The sequence below is a fragment of the Nematolebias whitei genome, chromosome 17 (assembly GCF_014905685.2).
Source record: "Nematolebias whitei isolate Nwh7 chromosome 17, NemWhi1, whole genome shotgun sequence".
Taxonomy (NCBI): Eukaryota; Metazoa; Chordata; class Actinopteri; order Cyprinodontiformes; family Rivulidae; genus Nematolebias; species Nematolebias whitei.
The window spans coordinates 2,933,562-2,946,139 of record NC_056514.1 but is presented as its reverse complement, the minus strand read 5'-3'; the positions used below and the strand labels follow the sequence as shown (position 1 = coordinate 2,946,139).

The 12,578-nt window shown below is 41.9% G+C and overlaps 1 protein-coding gene across 1 annotated transcript in view; it reads left to right on the top strand.

Annotated features, from left to right (window-relative positions):
- The window catches only part of rab3gap1 (RAB3 GTPase activating protein subunit 1), a gene marked incomplete in the record, with an annotated part of 141,990 nt that overhangs the window by 13,846 nt on the left and 115,566 nt on the right, over window positions 1–12,578 (top strand). Inside the window, 1 exon segment of the mRNA XM_037691724.1 lies at window positions 3,210–3,278. Within this exon segment, the coding sequence (XP_037547652.1) occupies window positions 3,210–3,278 (69 nt within the window).

Genomic DNA, 12,578 nt, shown 5'->3' with positions numbered 1-12,578 from the left:
GCCCAGTGCAAACATCTGAGCTTGTGGAGCTTGCTTAGAAATGACTTCCTGTTTGCACTGTAGAGTTTCAGCTGGCAACGGTGGATGGCATGGTACAATGCTTTCTGGAAGTATTCCTGAGCCCATTCTGTTATTTCCTTGACAGTGGCATTCCTGTTTGAGGTGCAGTGACGTTTAAGGGCCCGGAGATCACAAGCATCCAGTAGAGTTTTACGGCCTTGACCCTTACGCACAGCGATTGTTCCAGATTCTCTGAATCTTTTGATGATGTTATGCATGGTTGATGATGATAACTTAAAAGTCTTTGCTATTTTACACTGGGTAACACCATTCTGGTATTGTTGCACTATCTTTCTGCTCAACAATGGTGGAATTGATGATTTTCTTACCATCTTGGCTTCTGAGAGACACTGGCACTCTGAGAAGCTCTTTTTATACCCAATCATGTTGTCAATTGACCTAATTAGTGTTAATTGGTCTTCCAGCTGTTCGTTATATAGGGTTATAAGGGCTAAGTTTTAGCTGCCCTTGACTACAATATATTTTAAATAACGGGTTCTCTCTTTTTCGATTTAAATTATAGCCATGTGACCGAGGTAACTGTGCATAGGTTGTTTAATCAGTGACATGAGACGTTAATTTTCTTTGACCCATCAGAATAAATGTGGTCATTTATTGAACAGAATCAAAATTTAACATCAAAACATTGTACACTTGATTAGCTGATCTGGTTCTGATTAATAAAACTTGGCACGTTTTATTTAATAAAAACAACAGACATTTCTGAAGGCCTCTAGATTAATTACTGGCAAAATAGAAGAGTTTAAAGATGGGAAATGGAGGAGTTTAAATGAAGAGAAAAGATGGATGAGGCAAAGTGTGTTGACTAGGAATGGCACCCTTCATCCGACCCCAGCTCAGCCCCGGTACACTAAGTGCGTCACGACTCGTTACCTTCGCAGTAGATAAATCAGCTCCGGTGTCGGGTCCATTTCAACGCTACCTTTCAGCGTCTCCGGTAAGGACGGCTGAGAATCGTCCGAAGTAGTGACGGTACTCCGTTCAACAAACACGCTCATCTCCCGGTTGGATACACAGCAAGCTGTGAGTCCGTAAGAGGTTCCACTCAGATGTGGAAGGATCCATCACAGGCTTCGATGACTAAGTTCAAGACTAGACTTCATCAGAGACCTGCTTGAGGAGCTCAGGAGACTTGACAGACTGACTGACAGACCCAGTTGCCCCGATTGACCTGAGAAGTTCCAGGAAGTGTGGACTCTTAAAGAGTTCTCACTTCCGGTCACCTCAGGACTTCCTGATTGGTTGAAGCAACCAACTGGGGGTGGTTCTAGTGATGTCAAAGGGTCATTACAAGTCAAGAAAACAGCAGGAATGTTTTAGAAACATCCCGTACAGACAGAAGACATGTTATGGCGAAGTGGGAGGAAGAGAGGCCAGTAGCTTCTTGTTTACCGTCTGCTAGGTTTAAAAACACGACACTTCGTTCTAATAACTTCTTTCTGACTTTCAACCGACATCACTACTTCTCATTTAGACAGAAGATCAAAAATGCATAATTACTTTGTAAAATAGACATTTAACTTGATTTCTAATTTAAATGAGGATTAAAAAATCATTAATACTGTTTCACAGTTGATTTAAAATGAGTGGTTCACTTCAACATTTAGAAATGGTATGAACTAAACACACTTTTGATTTATCAAGATATTGTAAAATAGTGATGATAATATAAAAGAAGAGTGTTCTTTCAATTGATTACTTCAGGATACAATTAGAAAGTCTCTGGATGAGCTAATTTATATTTCTGGATTCAAATCAATGAAATAACAGTTCCTGTCCCATGAAGGTCCTCAGAGGTAGGTTTTGGTCGGAGGCCGAGTTCACTACAGTTATGTGCTCAATTTCCTTTTTCCAGCCACTTATTGCTACTTGTCCCAACTTTTTTGGGATTTGTTGACACTGTGAAATTTTGAATCAACATATTTTTCCTTTAAAATGTTACATTCACTCAGATTAAACTTTTGATCTGTCATCTATGTTATATTACGAATAAAATATTGACATTTGCCATCTCCACATCATTGCATTCAGTTTTTATTCACAATTTGTTTAGTGTCCCAACTTTTTTGGAATCCGGTTTGTACAACACCGGTTCGCAACGAGCTCCAAACAGTCAGGAAATTGATTAATTTTCTGTTTCTTTATGGTAGTTGAACCGGAAGATTCATCTTTAGTGAAATATTTCAATACTATTGATGCATTTCTACCTGTTTGTCAAGACTGGGCCTGCTCCGCTCCATCTGTCTGCTTGGAGGAATCCATTTTGGAACCCTAACCTGGTGCGGATCACGTGACACATGACGCAATGACGTAACAGCGATGTAATGACGTCACCACGAATACTCGACGTGAAATTAAAAAACTCGATAGATGTCCTAGGAATCGATGTGTAGATTACTCGAGTAGTCTGTTAAAGTCCTAGTTCCGAGAGAGCGGACAGGTAGGTTTGTGAGCGGAGATTTTATCCAAGCAGAGAGAAGTTTTGAGCGCGAGTAGGAAAACACAAAATTTTGAGAGAGAACAGAAGTTCTGAGTCCAAGTATTACAAGTTTTGAGAACAAAGAGATGAATTCCTGCTTTCAAACACAAAATGTGCGCTCTCCGTTAACGGCATGATAATTCCCCCATACATATGCATTTACATGTGTGTATGAACAAATTATATATATTTTTTTAACCTTTATTTTACCAGGTTAAAAAAACCCATTGAGATTAAAAACCTCTTTTTCAAGGTACAAGACCTGGCCAAGAGGCAGCAACAATTACACAAAATATATGTAAAACTTTTGCATTGTAGAGCATACACATATAATCCTTAACTTTACGCATGATTGTTTTTTTTTTTTTTCTGTCACTAAACTGTCAGATAAAATAATTATTATTTTTGCAATTTGTAAGTACAAATTAAAAAGTCAAGACACATGAATATGCCACTGTAGATCATGATTGTTGTGGTTTTTATGTCAACAATGTCCCATTTTTTTAAATGTACGGCTGAGACATGATCATTTATGTGTTGCTGTATTTCTATGGTCTTTTGTGGATCCATTTCTACTGTTTATTTGTTTTATACTGCAGAAGTTATTTAGTAAAATAAAGCATTATGTCTCCTTTTTTATCTTTTGAAGTGAACTTCATCTGGCAACCACCTGGCCTCACCTCACAGAGGGCACAGTCTTAGATAATGATGTCTACAGGTAAGGATGTAATTTCATAAATGCTTAACAAATGTCTCATTTGTTGTAGAAACAAATAAAACCTGAAAATAATCACGAATAAGTAGAGAATGTGAAGCACCGTTAAGAGTGTTAATGCACACAAGAGCTGGAGGACCCGTTTATAAAGACTGCTGTACCCCTATCAGTGTCTACTTTAATCACTTGTTTATTTGTTCCACCTGCCACCTGCAGAAAGCAAAAGGGAGATAGTGCATTTGCGTGCGTGTGTGTGTGCGTGCGTGCGTGTGTGCGTGTGTGTGTGCGTGCGTGCGTGTGTGCACGCACATTTTTGTTTCAGGTTATCTTGTAGGAACCAGTTTTCCAAAAACTCATGCATTGTGGGAACCAACTGCTCTTTATGGAGACCAAAGCCAGGTCCCCATAAGGAGAAGTCTCGTTGGGGGGTTAAGGTTAGGACTTAGTTGTGAACTGTGGATGTGTTAGGGTTAGGCATGTACTAGTAATGGTTAGGTTTAGGGTAAGGGTCAGGGTCCATCACCCTTTGGAGCACAAGTTAGGAGTCATCAGGACTCTGTACCACAGAGCAGACAGCGTCCCCACTAGCTCGGGAGCCAGGCAGAAGGAGAAATCCTACACAAAACAGGCTCTAGAGCAATGTGGATATCCTAACTGGGCCTTCCTGAAAGCAGAGAAGAAACCCAAACAGGACTCCAGTCAGCCAACAGGTGAAAAGGAGGAACCCAGACCCAGACCAGTGGTCATTCCGTATGTTGAGGGAGTATCAGAGAAACTGAGACGTTTATTTTCTAAACATAACGTCCCAGTGGCTTTTAAACCCCAAAATACATTACGGCAAAGACTGGTTCATCCCAAAGATCCAGTCCCCCGGCACAAACAGAGCAATGTTGTGTATGCTGTTCAGTGTCAGGAGGGCTGTGATCAGTCTTACATCGGGGAAACTAAACAGCCACTGGCCAAAAGGATGGACCAGCACAGAAGATAAACATCATCAGGCCAGGACTCTGCGGTCTACACTCATCTCCAGGCCAGCGGTCACTCTTTCAAGGATGAAGATGTTCACTTCCTGGACAGAGAGGAACGATGGTTTGAGAGAGGAGTAAAGGAGGCCATCTTTGTGAAAAGAAATCGTCCATCGTTAAACAGGGGTGGAGCCTCCGGGTTCAACTGTCCCCCTCTTACAATGCTGTGATTGCTAGTATCACTCAGCCCTCTGTGAATAGTAAACAGCCATCAGTGTGCTAATGATCCATTGTTAGGCTGATGGTCCTTCTTGAGCATGTGATCAGCTGGTTTTGGTTGTCAGCAGCAAACTGGTTGATCCACTCTGAGAAGGTGCTATTTAAGAGACTGAGCTGAATACAGCACCTCAGACTGAGGAAGTCTCTCGGATGAGAGACGAAACGTTTCTAGATTTTTTTGCTTTGTTTTGTTTTTTGTTTTTTTGAATGTCCAGAGGACCAGATTGAACTTTTTTGGATTTTTCTACCTGGATTATTGAGCATGCATCAGGGTAAGGGTCAGGGTTAGGCTGTAGAAAATGAATGGAAGTCAATGCAAAGTCCCCAAAAAGTATGTTTACAAGAACGTGCGTGCACATTTGTCTGTCAAGTTAGCAAATTATTTAATAAACCACTGGACAGATTTTCATGAAACTCTAGAAGCAGTCAATGAATGAACATCTACAACTTTTGGAACTAATACAATTCAAGATGGCAGCCACAGCTAAGTGAACTTAGCAAACGTGATCATTTTTACAGAGATTGAGCTCAAATCTGGTATGGTCGCAGCTGAGACTCATCCCATACGTAGACTCTGGGTTCTCACTTATACAAGATCTGTTTTAAAACTTTTCCACTAATTACTGGAGGCAAATTTGTCTGTTAGCAAAATGTATCATGAATTATTGGATGGATTTTAATGAAACGCTCAGGAAGTAATCTCTGAATGTACATTTACAACTGATTATTTTTGAGTCAACCCAACTCACTTCAAATCTGAATTTTTAATCCGATAGTCTTTACAGGTTTACACTCTCACTTGTTTTATGGTGTAGTGAACTAGGCTTCCTACCTCAACCTGTCTCTGAAGACCTTCATGGGACAGGAACTGTTTTTTCATTGATTTGAATCCAGAAATACAAATTAGCTCATCAAGAGACTGTTTAATTGTATCCTGAACTAATCAATTGAAAGAACACTCTTCTTTTTATATTATCATTACTATTTTACAATATCTTGATAATCAAAAGTGTGTTTAGTTCATATCATTTTTAATGTTGAAAGTAAACCACTCATTTAAATCAACTGTGAAACGGTATTATTGATTTTTAAGCCTCATTTAGACTTAGAATAAGGCCCTGTCTTTTGTTCCTAAACTCATGCAGAAAAGGCGTGCTTGTTGAGAGACGTGACGTTTAAGCTTTAAATCCGTCCATAAATGCTGATTTGAACCATGTTTGACCATTTGCTACATGTAACTAACGGCTAACAACCGGATGTCAACAGGACGGTTCACAGGAAGTCGTCAGCGACTCCTACCGGTAAAAGTAAGCTTACACCGCCACCTGCTGTTAAAAAGGAGTATAACAGTTTTCCAGAAAGAAAGCTGTGCACTCGCCTTTCATTTAAACATTTTTTTTTTTCTGTTCATCAGAGCCTGGTTTCTGTGTACTGTTTAAATAGCGAATTCTGGTAAATTAAAACTGCTGGAGAGCGTTTAAAACTACAAGTTGCTGTCAGACTTTTTAGAAAAATTGCAGGTTTATTAATTTTAAGTGCATTGGAGTACACTGAAATAGCCTGGCTCATTTTACCTGTTAAAAATAAGCATATTAAGTAACACTGCCAGCAGGAAGCATTTACTTACAATATTTTTGGGGTAAGGCTTGAACAGGGGCCCATTTATTGAAAAGTTGGCTTATAACAGTACTGTTGATGGAACCCAGAGCTAAAATAGTGTATAACACTCACTGCTCACTTAAATAAAATAGTTTACCTGTTAAAAACTCTTAAGTTTGCAACTGTTTAACCAGATAGGTTTGCTGAACAGTGGATAACCATGGCAGATTTAACAGAAGCTGATATTGATCCATGTGATAAAAAGGACTGGCTAGAGACTGCCCTAAAGAGGCTGATCACAGAATCCTTACATCCATATGGTGAACAGGTGGACAGCATGAACTCAACAGAGTTATTGGACGAGCTGAAGGAAGTTGCAGAAAGTGTGACTTCCACAGCCATAAAAAAGTCAGGCTATGAACAACTAGCTAAAATAGCACTCTTGCTGAAGGCTAAATTTTATATTGAGGCCAACAAGGCAGAAGACCTTACAATAAGGTTTAACAGTGAAACAGAGGAGTATCTAAAACTCATGGCACAGTTTAAATTTGATAAGGAAACCTGGGAAAATGAATTGAAACGTGAAGAAGAGCTCTCACAAGCTCAGCTGTCGTTACAAGCAGACTCATATGAGGGAAAGCTATGTGAAGGAGGGATTAAGTACCAAGCACTGTGTTCAGACAATGATGCTCTGCAACGACAGTTGCAGCTCACATCAAAGGCTCTGGACGAGTGCAGATTGGAAACAGTGGCGTTAGTCCAACAAGGCGTGCGTTTACAAAGTGAGTGTCATACATCACATGAATGCTTAAAAGCCTGTGAGGCAAAATTAGCCGCAGCAACAAATGAAATTTCTGACGAGGGGCAAGGATGTCTGGAACTCAAAGACGAACTGGGTCAGAGTCCAGGTCACCCACCACCTCAGAAGGATTTTGTTGTATCTCTTGCACATAATCCCCTTTTGCCACATCCATGTGAGTCTGGTGAATCACCTCCACGTGCTTATTTTGTTCCAAAAACACCAATTCCTCAGCCAGAATTGCATAAAATGGCGAAGTATGTCCAACGCTTTGAGCCGGGGCCATTGGGTTCAACCGATACTAAGGCCTATCTGAACGACCTTGACTTCCAAATAAGAAGCTATCCCAACGCTACAGTTGAGGATAAAGTGGGTCTGATCAGGCTCACTTCAGCCAGGACGGTGTTTTCCTTCATAGAGCGTCAACCTGATCCCACAAGAAAGGATTACCGCCTGTTATGTGCTGCTCTTATGAAAGAGTATACCCCTTGCGCGGGACCTAGCGGATATCCAGCCGCCGACAAGGTCATGCAAGGTAAGAATGAGCACCCCAGGGCATATTATTCCAGAATTTTGCAGGCTTATTTTGGTTACAGGAACAAAACTGGCATGGAGGAGGAAGCGTTTAAGTTCGTTTTCAGCAAAAATCTCCACCCTGATGTAAGGATGTCGGTGCAAATGATGGCTAATTTCAAAGAGAAATCCATCAGTGAGATAAAAAGTTGTGCTGTGAATGTCTTTGAGGCCCGTTCACAGGCCAAAACACCCTTTGAGGTGTTCCCAGGTGAGAGGATTCCTGCCCAGTCATTAGCATTGGAAGGAATGAGAGCTTCAGCTCCCCCTCCCAAAAAAAGGCGAGAGGAAACGAGGTTTCCCAGCAGCCAAACCATAACAGGTGAGTGCCCCCTGGCCCAGACAGGATCCTAAATGGTTTCCCAGGAAACCAGAGGATGAACGAATGTACCAGAAGGGGGGGCGCATGCCATCGGGGTAAAAAGTATGGCACCAAAGGTGACCCATACAACCAGGGATCCCACTGGGAACCCCAGAGGAGGGGACCTGCTTCCCCACCACGTCGGCCTGAACAACCTGAGATGAAAAAGAAAGGGCAGCGGATCCAGAAAGAGAGCCCCAGACCTCTGAGCTCGGACGAGACATAGAGTGTGTGTCGGTTCTTGGAAATATTGAAAGGTGTTGCCACGGACAAACAATCTGACGCTGTGTGTGGCAATATCATTGCTGATGGGTCAGAGCATACAGACAACACCGTTACTGCTGTCACAGACAGTCACCATGACATTGTTGTTGTAAACTCTGACAGGCCCTCACCAGAAAAAGGTGGGGTACAATCACACGTCACCGACGGTGACCCGTCACAAACTGAAACCTCAGAAACAGCAACAGCTGTGCTAACGGTTCAGATAAATCAGGGAGACACAAACAACAATGTTGTCGCTGTCACGGACAGCCACCAGGACCTTGTTGTTACAAACAATGAGAGCCCCTCAACACACAGTGAGCAGGTGATCTCATACATCAATGACGGAGGCCCGTCAAAAACCGAACTCTCAGGAGCAGCAGCGACTGCACCAACGGTTCGGAAAAACCTGGATTACACAGGTGAAGGTAAACGTAAGAAAAAACTTTGGCCAAAACCTACAAGGTTCCTGTGTAACCTGATCAGAAAGGGGGTCGCTAAAAAAGCTTACCTGTCAATCACACTTGAAGGGGTCCTCACACATGAAGCCCTACTGGACGGTAGAGCCGACGTAACTATTATGTCAGCCAAACTGACGTGCTATAGGACTGCAGGGCCTCGCAGAGACGAGGACAACCCTAACAGCTAGAGCTATGGTTCACATGCAGGTTGGCGAGATGACACTATACCACCCGGTACATGTGTCTACGGTTGACTCATTCCCATTTTTGATTGGCCAGGATTTTATAAATCGCTTTGAGGCGATTATGGATTATGGTGAACAGACAATGTGGGCTAGAGTGAGCAAACCCCTGCCAATACTCATGCCTCCTGAGACAGTTACAGACTGCTCAACAGCAGGCACCGCAGAAGGCACTGAAGACTTCTCAGCAGAGAACACAGTCCCGGTAAGTAAGCCTTTAAAAGCATGTGAAACTGAAGAGACCCAACCGGTGAACCCAACTCTGACTGAACAAGAAAGCCTCCTCTGCGAGCTGAGACAGTCAGAGCCCACCGGATACTACCTACCGTTGGTAGTTCAAGGTGTAGAGATCCAAGGATCCCACACCAAAGATGCTGTACTGTCGCTGCGGACAGATAAATCAGCTTTCAAGGACGGAGCCGAGGACGGCCCTCCGGGGTCTTTTGACCCCTCCTGGCTGCTCGCAACTCTGTCAGTACAACCTACAGCCGAGGTAATGGCAGTCACACGTGCACAGGCTGCAGCCAAGCCAGCTGACAACACAGTCTCTGTACAACCCGTGCTGACTGACCCAGACGTCATCCAACTTCAGAAGTCGGATCCTGCGATAAACTCAATGATGCTGTGCTTGACTGACCCAAAGAAAAACACTCCGTCCGAAGCCGACCTGGATTCCAATCCAGACCTTAAAGTCCTCTTTCAGCTGCGCAAACAGCTAAAACTACTTAAGGGCATCCTAACTTTTGCTCATGGACCGACGTCCTCACCCGTGTTTGTGGTCCCCCATGACCACAGGGGCGTGATGTTAGTTCATGCGCATGACCTCCCATCCGCAGGACACAAGGGAGATAACGCCACGCTGAAAGCATTAAAACAAGTTGCTTATTGGCCTGGAATGAAAAAGGATTTCAAGAACTACATAAAAGGGTGCCTGGTCTGTGGCCAGTTTCAGCCATCCAGACCACTCCACAGAGCACCACTGCATAGTAGAGGCATTGCAGTCAAACTGCACAAGGCGTTCAATAACTCCACAGGAGACAAAGATCTCATGGGGGGGGGGGGGCTAGTTAATCCTTCAGTTGAATCTCACCATAGACTCCAAAACATTTAGGGGGAAAACCAAAAAACCAAACCTCAAGTCGTTCATCTAAAAGGACAACAGACAATTGAACCAAACTATATTTTGCCATGTAACTCTAACTTAAACCAAGTTAGGAATGGAAAAATAGTTTGGAATGCCCTTCTATAGGTATAAATCCCTATATATAATTTTTCAGCATGACCCACCCTTTAATTGATAACTGTAGCTGATCTAAACCATGATAGCTTACACACCAGGTGCATATAGGTTAAGGTCTTATGTAAAATCCCACTCATAATCCCAACTAAAACCACATAAATGCATAACACATAGAACCAGAATGGCACCCACTAGGAACCACCAGCAGCAACCTTCGCTGAAGGGACCTACAACTCCAACGTGGGTCCCCAAACTCCATCCAGTGGTCGCCTCTGCAGTTCAATCGAGGGAACCCCTCTGCATGCTGATCAATCAACACCTCCAATCGTTGTGGATTTATCGTTGTGGATTATATGACTTTTTTCAATGGATTACAGACTTTGTTTCCAAGGGATTAAAGCATTGCTACAATGGAATTACCAACAACATAATGGAATTACCAACAACATTGTGGAATTACCAACCGTTGTGGGATTACCTTCTGTGACTTTTGTTTTCCTCTTGCTGGATTACATCAAGATCAAGGACATTCGGAGGCGTAAGTTCATGTTGGAATTCATCCCCATGGACAGGCGATGATTTCCAAAGGGGGGACTGTAGTGAACTAGGCCAAAACCTATCTCTGAAGACCTTCATGGGACAGGAACTGTTACTTCATTGATTTGAATCCAGAAATACAAATTAGCTCATCAAGAGACTGTCTAATTATATCTTGAATTAATCAATTGAAAAAACACTCTTCTTTTATATTATCATTACTATTTTACAATATCTTGATAATCAAAAGTGTGTTTAGTTCATACCATTTTTAATGTTGAAATTAAACCACTCATTTAAATCAACTGTGAAACAGTATTAATGATTTTTAAACCTCATTAGAAATTAGAAATCAAGTTAAATGTCTATATATAAGTAATTATGCATTTTGATCTTCTGTCTAAATGAGAAGTAGTGATGTTGGTCGAAAGTCAGAGACAGTCAGAAAACAAGTTATTAGAACGAACTGCCTTGTTTTTAAACCTAGCAGACGGTAAATAACTTCAACTGGCATTTGCGTTTGTCTCATTTCACCATAACATTTCTCGGTCTGTACTAAACGTTCCTAAACATTCCTGCAGCCTCTCTGGACTTTTAATAACCCTCTGACATCACTGAAACACCCCCCTGTTGGTTGTTTCAACCAATCAGGAAGTACTACGTGACCGGAAGTGAGGACTCTTTAAAAGTCAACACTTCCTGGAACTAGTCAGTCTTTGACCGGAGTCTTCTTGGGCCTTTCATGGAGTCTTCCACTTCTGAGTGGAATCTCTGACTATGGATGGAGTCACAGCGCCTCGCTGTGAACTCACCCGTGTGTAACGCCCTACAACTTCGAAGGAAGCTTGTCTGTTGGACAGAGTAAATCGTCACGACTTCTGACGATGCCAGCCACCCTGACCGGAGACGCTGGAAAGGTAGCCTTGAAATGGACCCGGTACCGGACGGAGTTGATTTATCTTCTGCAAAGGTAACGAGTCGTCATGCACCGAGTGTACCGGGGGTTTGAGCTGGTGTTGAAAGAAGCGTGCTAATTCTGGTCAACAAACATACATCTTTCCTTCATCCATCTACTTTTAAACTTTTCCATTCCTTCCTTTAAACTTCTATTTTGCCAGTAATCTAGATGCCTCCAGAAATGTTCTGTTGTCTTGTTAGTAATGCGTGCCAAGTTTTTATTAATCAGAACCAGATCAGCAAATCAATGTGTACATGTTTTGATGTTAAATTTTGATTCTGTTAAATAAATGACCGCATTTATTCTGATGGGTCAAAGAAAAATGGCGTCTCCTGTCACTGATTAAACAATCCTCACAGTTATCTCTTCACATGGCATTAATTTAACTTGAAAAATAAAGAATCCGTTGTATTTATACAATTAATATTCTTCGTGCTTGAACTAGCGTTAAGAACAATTAATTAGTAGTGAAGCGACAGTTAAGCTGTCCCCCACATTCACTACAATGGTTTGGACATTCTGACATGCACTCAGACAGAAAACACAGAAATAAACCTGTGTTACACTGCTACTGAAAAGAAAACTCCACATATTTGTATTCATACTATAAAATCTATTAAATGACATTTAACTTTTTTGTTTTCTTTATACTTCTTCTTAAAGCCTTCAGTAAATACCTTGAAGGCCCTGATTGCTGCAACTCAGAGTTAAGCAAATATTTTAAACTGGATTGTTAGACTCTTTTCCAACAGTCCGTCACAGTAATGTTATTTACTGTATTTTCTGACCTATAAGTCGTGGTCTTTTGCATAATTTGCATGCCCTGCGACTTATACACCAAAGTGACTTATTTATGTTTTTCCCCATATTTATAAATCAAATTTTGACTGAGATATGACCGTTTTCATTCATTCTGACTGAAAATATTGAACACTACCATTTTCAGCAGCTAAATGGCACTCGAGTAGTATGGCATGCAGTTGTGTCAGCTTCATTTTGCTGCGCCGCTCCAGCAAAATGCAGCA